Source organism: Hyposmocoma kahamanoa, unplaced genomic scaffold, assembly GCF_003589595.1.
Source record: "Hyposmocoma kahamanoa isolate Upper Pololo Valley unplaced genomic scaffold, ASM358959v1 87, whole genome shotgun sequence".
NCBI lineage: Eukaryota > Metazoa > Arthropoda > Insecta > Lepidoptera > Cosmopterigidae > Hyposmocoma > Hyposmocoma kahamanoa.
The window spans coordinates 22,739,862-22,748,445 of NW_020654422.1; the positions used below are offsets into that span (position 1 = coordinate 22,739,862).

Here is an 8,584-nt window from a genome sequence, read left to right on the forward strand (position 1 = left end):
CACTGCAACTGTTATGGACAGACGTGTAGCTTAACCATCAGGCGCACGACTTGTTCGTCCCGTCACTTGATATTATATTAAAAAAACCAAAGTATATTTATACACAATATTACAAGATTTTAGGGTTAGATATTGGTTTTGTTTTGAAATGCAATGAAATATGCGAAGAGATAATGAACGTTGAATATGAAGACTATAGCTCAAAAAGAGGGTTGTAAAAACAATAAGTATCGGTATGTACATGTTCTTACGTGTAATATAAATACGTATTAGTACTAAGTGTTTTTTTATCGTTTGGTCTGGGGTACAATGCTTGTTACGTCAAAATGATATTCGCCACAGTACAAAACACTTTAACTTGGTAGGGGAATTTCATCATTTGATATAAGATGATTTACATTACTGCATTTTTTCTTATTTTCGCGTCTCTCGGAACTAAAAAATCGGTTTACAGACACGTTCGTATTCTTGCATTTTTGCACAATGTAACATTTGTGTTGCCACTGTGTTACCACCACAACAAATACGAAAGATATCGTGAACGAATCCTGATTCGTTCTATCTTGACTCGGCCGGGCGCGGCGGCGGCGGCGGCGCCGCGGCATCCGTTAGCGACCTAACGTCGCGTGCATCGATTTAAAGAGTTTCGAATCGAATAGTTGTATTATTCACTTGTTTCAGTAAACGTCGATCGACTCCTGAGCTTGATGTTCAAGAAACGTAACAAAATTGTTCTATAAATAGTATAGTAAATAAATAAATGCATCAAATGTAATATTCCTCATTATCATGCTCATCTAAAAAAATTACACTGACCTTTATTTGTTCATATGACATTTCCCAAAACACGTAATTAATCTCATAATTTGCGCGATGAAAATAATACTAAATACTACTAAAGTAATTTTGCATGCTCTTGAGGAAAAGTATTTTTTCTGATGAATAAAAATAAAATAACGGAGATAGTATTCGATGTTTTGAAAGTTTTTTATACACAATATAAATGCATGGTTTTTGTAAGTGTATATTTGAGATAAATGCAGTTTCCTAGGAGTAGCGCCGCGTGTGTCTGGCCCTGAACCCCCACAAGTGAAAGCAATAAACGATGACTGTTTTCCAACGTGCAGTACAACAGTCCCAGCGTAGTCTTTGTTAAATGGAAGCTGTTTAAGAATAGGTACAGTCGAGGACGCTTAAATGTGAGATTTGTGTACAACAAACCAACAACGTGTTGCATTTCGATAACGCCATGTAGCGACTAAAATGATATATTATTGGGTAACTTAACAAAACGGTTCATTCCACAAATCTCCACTAATGGTAGTACTTGGCTACGCAGTGGGCATTTATGAAAAGAGCCTCACCGAAATATTATTTTACCTATTTCTAATATAATTGGTAAAATAATATTTTTTAAGTGATAGATTAATGGTTTGCCGAAAACACCTATGTTGATTTTTAGCGCCAATGTCACGTTTTCCTTAAATTTAAAATAGAGTACTGATCTTCCTATGAAATATTGAATTATTCTTAAACGTGAATTCGAATGATTTGCCTGTTTTCACCCTTGAACTCGATCCTTCTACATGGGTGTTCGAAATGTCATTACGTCTATTTATTATAATATAATACAATATTGATTACAAAGTTACGAAATGAATTGTAAAAGATTTTTGTTTAGTTGCATACGGGAACACGAAAATAGCCAATAAATATTATTATTGTTATTTTTTATAATACCAAGTGACAGGACGATCGAGTCGTGCACCTGCTGGTAAGCGACGCGCCGGTCGGTAACAGTTGCAGTGCCACTCGGAACTTTAAATCGCAAAGATCTAACGGGCGCTACCACTGCGCCTGTCACCCTGAGACATAAGTTGACAGAGGTGCCTCTAATTTTACCAGCACCCTTACCCTTCTAAACCGGAATGCAGTAACCCTCGCACTACTGCTTGGCGGCAGAAATAGGTAAGGTGGCAGTACTTACCTGGACGACCTCTTTCACAAGGAGCTCTACTGCTACTAATTAGTAGAATCACTGTTCACAGCTTTAGAAAATGAGAAATTATGAGATTAATGATAGGAAATTCAAATCTCCATAAATTTAAGGAAAACATAATCTATGTGACATGATGTGTGAATTTGTTACCAAAAAATTTAATAAGTATAATAGTGATGTCTTGGTGGGAGGTTATTAAATGCAAGCACGTACTAACCTGCGTAGCAAGCACTGCGCAAGTATTACGACTAAAAAGTCGTTGGAAAACCAAATACAAAGACACGACAACAAGCACATAGAAAAATTCGTGAGGTCCCCTGGTTCGTTCCGTGGCTTAGTTGGTATAGCGTCTGCCACGGTATGCTAGAAGACGTCGGCTCGAATCCGGCCGGATCGAAGGAATTTTTTCTGAGTGTTCGATCTTTGTATTAATAATTATAACAAACTAGTGGAGTAATTTCACAAAAAATAATTGTAATCAATCGACAACATAATCAAGACAATCGATATCAAAAAAGCGACATCTCGCCAGGGCTGGTAGCTGTATCTATCTTTCTGAGTGTCCGATCTTTGTTCGATGTTTTGACATTAATAAGTTCGTAAGGAACTTCAAACTTTTTGAGGATACATAATTTCAATAAGAAAGAAGATATCCATAATATTAACCTTAGAGCTAAGTCCAAACTCATGGTACCACGATTTCGTTTAACCAAGGTAAACAACTCTTTTATGGGGAACTGTATACGTTTTTACAATAAGATTCCGGAGCATATATTAAGTTTATCATTTCCTAAGTTTAAAGACTACATTAAAAATATTTTGATCGAAAAGTCATATTACATAATTGAAGACTACGTGTTAGATAAAGATGTATGGAAAGACGACACGGCTCCAGAATCCACACAAATTTGATTCAAAGTGTATTCCATAGCATTTAAGTTTATTTGAAAAGAGCAATCCCTAGAGTTTCTTGCTCGTTCTTCTCAGGGAAATCAGCGTAGTGAACGAGCAGTAGCTTAATGTAATGTAAATGGGACGTTTTCAAGTGTAAATTTATTTTGCCTATGGAATAAATGATCTTTGACTTTGTATTAATAATTATAACAAGCTAGTGTAGTCATTTCAAAAAATATAATTGAAGCCCCGCAGTAGAGAAACCCTGTATCGCGGGAGCTATGGACACGCACATCGACTACCACAAATTACAACCAAACTTACGAGAGAAATAAATGTAGGCTTTATAAATTTCTTCTGGCCCGGGAATCTGCGTGGTAGTGCAGGAGGGTTCGGCCACGGAGGCAAGTCTACGTTAGTTAGTGGAACAAACCAACATAACTTCAACTTGGATTTTTGATGATCGCTGACTTGGTGGCGAAAAAATACGTAATAATAAAGATAATGTTTATTCAGTCTCACAAAAGGAAGATTCTATAAATATAATATAAACTAAAGTTAACTTCCTTAAGTAACTTTTTTAAAGTGTATACTTACAGTAGAAACTTGTATCTTATGTGCTTTAAGAAAGACATAAATGCGATGGTCCTGTTTGTACACAAAAGTTTCTGTACGTTCGTGAGCGTACCTTTATATAAATGTTAATGTTAAGCGTAAGTTTTCATTTACAAGTGCGGCGATATAAATGCACCCAATAAATAGATTTGGCGCAAAATTATTTTTGTGTGTTAATCTTATAAATCAATGATGTCCAAGACACATGTGTTGAAAAGTTGCCTCTTGGTGGGGGCACCGTGCCGTGAAATAAATCAATGATAATAACAAATCCATGACAGTAGTACTGTTGTGGCGGAGCTGTAGGTGAATATTATGGGGAATCTCGATTCCACGGACGCGGGATCTCAAAATTCTCGGTCACTACTTTGAATATCAAAAGAGTAAATTTTGTGTTTTTATAGTTGAAGGATGGAAATCGAATCGTGGCAAACCATGGCTCTTGTGTTACTTCGTAATTCTTGAATATGGATTTCAATTTACCGTTGGATGATGGAAATGACAGAAGTGGTCGTCTCGTCCCATGACCCACTTCCATAACTTCCATTCACAGCCGTGAATTGTCATAGTTGCAACTGCAAATGGCGAGAATCATTAAATCATCAGAATCGGACTGTTTAGAAATGTATACAAATAAAATTATAAAGAATTTGATTATGTGAAACATGACAAGGTGATACAGATCTTGGAAGATATAGGCCTAAATTCCAAAGAACACCTTAGTGACAAAAAGTCTTTACCAATAAAGCTGCCAACAGCGCATAGGAAATATACGCGTAGAGCAAGAACTCACAGATGATGTGGAGATAGTACGAGGAGTGAAGCAGGTGGAGGCAGGAATGTATGTGTATAATCACCGTTCTTTTTCTACGTTACGCAGAGGAGATTTTTTCAGATTCCCTTCAAGACGCAACCGAAGGGATTGTTGTAAGCGACGACACGATTCTCCTTACCATCTCGGTGGAACATCTACTGCAACTGTTCAATCGTGTAGAGTCGATCAGCACACAGAACGGTCTTAATATTAACGTCAAAAAGATTGCAATACTTCGGGCACATTATGCGGAGCGAAAAATACTCTCTACTGCAACTCATTCTGCAAGTAAAAATCCAAGGCCCCAGAAGACGTGACAGAAGAAAAACCATCGCTTCAAAATGTTGCAGAATGGTTCAACATGAGTACCACAGAACTGTTCCGAGCCATAACTTCACGGACCCAAGAAGAAAGAACAAATAAAATGTTCCATTGTCCTGGAAATTTAGCATAGCTTTTTAGGCTTTACGTTTTTGCAATTGTGTAATTTTATAATTTAAGTAGAAACTGACGAACACGAACCTAATTGTTCGTTTCTTGGTCAAAAATTGGATAAAACTAAATTTCCACGGAGCGCACTCGCTATATTGTCCTCTGAAATACTGAGACATTCGAGGACTTATTGTTACTAAAGTTTGTGGAGACAATTTCACCCGTAGGAATAAAAAAGGTATTTCTTATAAAAAGCGTGTCCTCTCTTTGCTTCCTTTACTTCTTGTGCGTTTCGCGATTGGATTTTAAGATTTACTGCTTATACATTATTAGAATGTTTATATCTAGATTTTGAGCCGCCACGAATATGTAAAACCGTTGTACTGGGACGATTTTCTTTCAGTACTAAACATGTTGATTAAATGTTTGGGCTGTAGAAATGCTGAAGTATGAACGTATGTTACGCTGTGTGTTGTTTTGTTTGTGCAAAAATTCCGTGTTATATTAACGGACAAGTGTGTGTCGCAGGCTTGAAGCGGAGGCGTGACTCGCTCGGCAACGTGCTTGCGGCAGAGCGAGCGAGAGCGAGGCTCGGCCGTGGGAGGCAGCACCGGCCGCAAGACGGACAGCGCGCGGCAGCCGGGGCCAGCGTCGCGCGCGCCGGGGCATCGCGCCGCCCCCCCGCACCGGCGCCGCTGGGTCCCCCCCTCTTCGCTGCGACACCACGACGTGCCTGATGGCGACGCCAAGCACGACATCATCTTCCGCAAGGTTCGTCGATCCGCCGTCCGGGCCGCTTCGCTCCTGTCGGCCGTACCGGTAGCTCGGCCGGTAACTGTCGCCTTCCCGTCTGTTGCAGGTTCGCGGCATCCTCAACAAACTCACGCCAGAGAAGTTCCAGAAGCTCAGCGACGACCTGCTGGGCCTTCAGTTGGACTCGGACAAGGTCCTCAAAGGCGTAATTCTTCTCATATTCGAGAAGGCGTTAGACGAGCCCAAGTACTCGTCCATGTACGCCCAACTCTGCAAGCGGCTCAGCGAAGAGGCGCCCAACTTCGAGCCGCCCGGACAGCCCTGCACGTTTAAGTTGTTACTGCTGAACAAATGCCGGACCGAATTCGAGAACCGCGCGCAGGTACATCGACTGGATTGCCTTTTTTTTATAACATCTAGTGACGGGACGGCATAAGTGGCAAACAAGTCGTGCGCCAGGTGGTAAGCTACGCGTCTGTCCGTAACAGTCATATTATGCCATTCAGAGTTTTAAATTGCAAGGATACGAGAGTCGACGAGTCCCATGTGCCTGTAATTTTACCAGCGTCCTTACTCTTTAGAACCGGAGCGCAGTAACGCTCACCTCACTGCTTGGCGGCAGAAATAGGCAAGGTGGCACAACACTTTAATATTCACATTTTAATAATACTACTACATTTTAATATTCACATTGATAATATAATTGGTGGAGCTTATAAGCAACTTGGTATGATTCTTCGCCTTGCTAGGCCATTTAATAAAGCATTTACCTATAAACTTTTATATTATTCTTTCGTTCGATCACTTTTAGAATTTGCATGTGTCGTATGGAGCCCTCAATACACCGTTCATATTGCACGCATTGAAAAAGTTCAAAACAAATTTCTAAAATCATTAGACTACCGAACAGGGAATTTCTTTGTTGACTATGAAACTGCCGGTAAAAGGTATAATATAGATTCCCTAGTTAACAGACGTATCTTCTTGGATGAAATTTTCCTATATAAAATAGTTAATGGTAATATAGACTCTGCTTCCTTACTACAATTGATTAATTTCTATGTTCCAAGAATCTCCTCACGTTCCAAAAAATCTTTTTATTGTTACCCATGTTCTACAAATTACGCCAGAAACTCATTTATTAGACGCTCGTGTAGGTATTATAACGACAACTTGAAAGACGTCGGTATGTTCTCTTTATCGCTGGTAAAGTATAAGCGAAAAGTGGGAGATATTATATTTCACAGAGCACCTAATGCATAACCTTATATTGTTTAATTTCTTTTATTGTTGGATGTCATGTATACTGTTGTCCGTTGTACAAATTTTCTTATATTCGTAATTATTTAATGGAACAATCAGGTCTGCTTGTAATTTTAATGTTTTTATATGTAATATTTGTATAAGACTGTATGTTTTTCCTAAATAAATTAAAAAAAAAAAAAAAAAACACTTCCCCAGACGAGCTCTACTGTTACTACTATTAGACCCAAAGTTCGTTCTCGACGTTCCCCGCGCAGGCCTTCGCCGCGTACGAGAACAAGGAGCTCTCGCCGGACGAGGAGGAGAAGCGGCACCTGGCAAAATGCAAGATGCTCGGCAACATCAAGTTCATCGGGGAGCTCGGCAAGCTGGAGATCCTGGCCGAGTCCATCCTGCACCGCTGCATCCAGAACCTGCTGGCGCGGCGCGCGGCGGCCGAGCACCACGAGGACCTGGAGTGCCTGGCGCAGCTGGTGCGCACGTGCGGGCGCGTGCTGGACTCGGAGCGCGGCCGCGGCCTCATGGACCAGTACTTCGCGCGCATCGAGACGCTGTCGGCGTCGGCCGAGCTGGCGCCGCGCATCCGCTTCATGCTGCGTGACGTGGTGGAGCTGCGCCGCGGCGGCTGGGTGCCGCGCGCCGCCGTGTCGGCCGAGGGCCCGGTGCCCATCCACCAGCTGCGCGACGACGACGAGCCGCCGCCGCGGCGCGAGCGCGAGCGCGACGCGCACCGCGAGCGCGACTCGCTGTTCCGCGGCGGGCTGCGCGCGCGCCCGCTGGACGACGTGCTGGCCGGGCTCAGCCTGCAGCCCGCCGCGCCGCTGGTGCCGCCGCCCGACAAGCTGTTCGGCAACGGCTTCGGCGCGCCGCGCGACGCCTTCCGCCAGCGCTCGGCGCCCGGCTACTACGCGCACTCGCGGCCGGCGCCCGCGCACTTCCCGGCCAAGGCGCCCAAGGACGCGGCGCGCGCCAAGACGCGCCTGCCCGCCGCGGCCGCGCTGGCCGACGTGCAGATGCGCCCCGCCGCCAACTCGCTGCTCTTCACCGCCAACCGCCTGTCGCGCGAGCCGCCGCCCTCGCTGCAGCCCGTGCACAGTCAGTATCCGCTCGGCCCTCTCTTTCGTGCACGCCCCAGCCGCTGCGATCGCGCGCAGAGGCCGGGCCGGTGTAAATCGCCCAGCGCGACGAAGGCGGTCCCCGTTCCCGCCGAGGCCAATGTAGCGCTTTGCTAGAACGCTTCGCGAAAATAACGGAGCAGTGAGGCGAATGTTTGTAGGGGAGAAAAAAAGAAAAAAATTATATGAACTATAATTTCATGAATTTTTTCTCGCTAGTGAACCGTCGGCTTTTGGTTTGTAGCGTAGCAACCGGTAACGTAAGCCGGTGCGGGACACTCGCGTCGCGGACAATCCGTGTAAATAATTAATTATGTTTTCTTATATTACTACCGTAAGTCGGAAAAAGATGTGCCACATATATATAGATACATGTCTATACATATATCTATATATATGTGGAACATCTTTTTTTGTTTACTTTTTTGGCACATTGGATTGGAACAGACTATAAATAATGCAGTAGATAACGGACCTTTTATCAAAACAAAGAATAAAAAATTAACGGTCATATTAACGTCTATATTTGCTAATAGAATTTAAGAAAAAAATTTATTTAAAATTTTATTTACAAGGGGAGTTTTAGGACATTTTAGTTTGCACGGGAATCGTGATCGCGCTCTGGAAATATTTTATTTAAATTCAAAAACACAGTATAACAGATGTCCATAAATTCGAACCATTAGCAGAAATGTCGTA

General features: G+C 42.6%; 1 protein-coding gene across 1 annotated transcript in view; it reads left to right on the forward strand.

Annotated features, from left to right (window-relative positions):
* Positions 1-5,291: 5,291 nt before the first annotated feature.
* LOC113235529 (eukaryotic translation initiation factor 4 gamma 2) overlaps positions 5,292-8,584 on the forward strand; it is a 12,274-nt gene continuing 8,981 nt past the window's right edge. Inside the window, exons 1-3 of the mRNA XM_026471263.1 lie at positions 5,292-5,525; positions 5,614-5,889; positions 7,028-7,987. Coding sequence (XP_026327048.1) covers positions 5,764-5,889; positions 7,028-7,987 — 1,086 coding nt within the window. The 5' untranslated portion in view covers positions 5,292-5,525; positions 5,614-5,763. The remainder of the gene's footprint in view (positions 5,526-5,613; positions 5,890-7,027; positions 7,988-8,584) is intronic.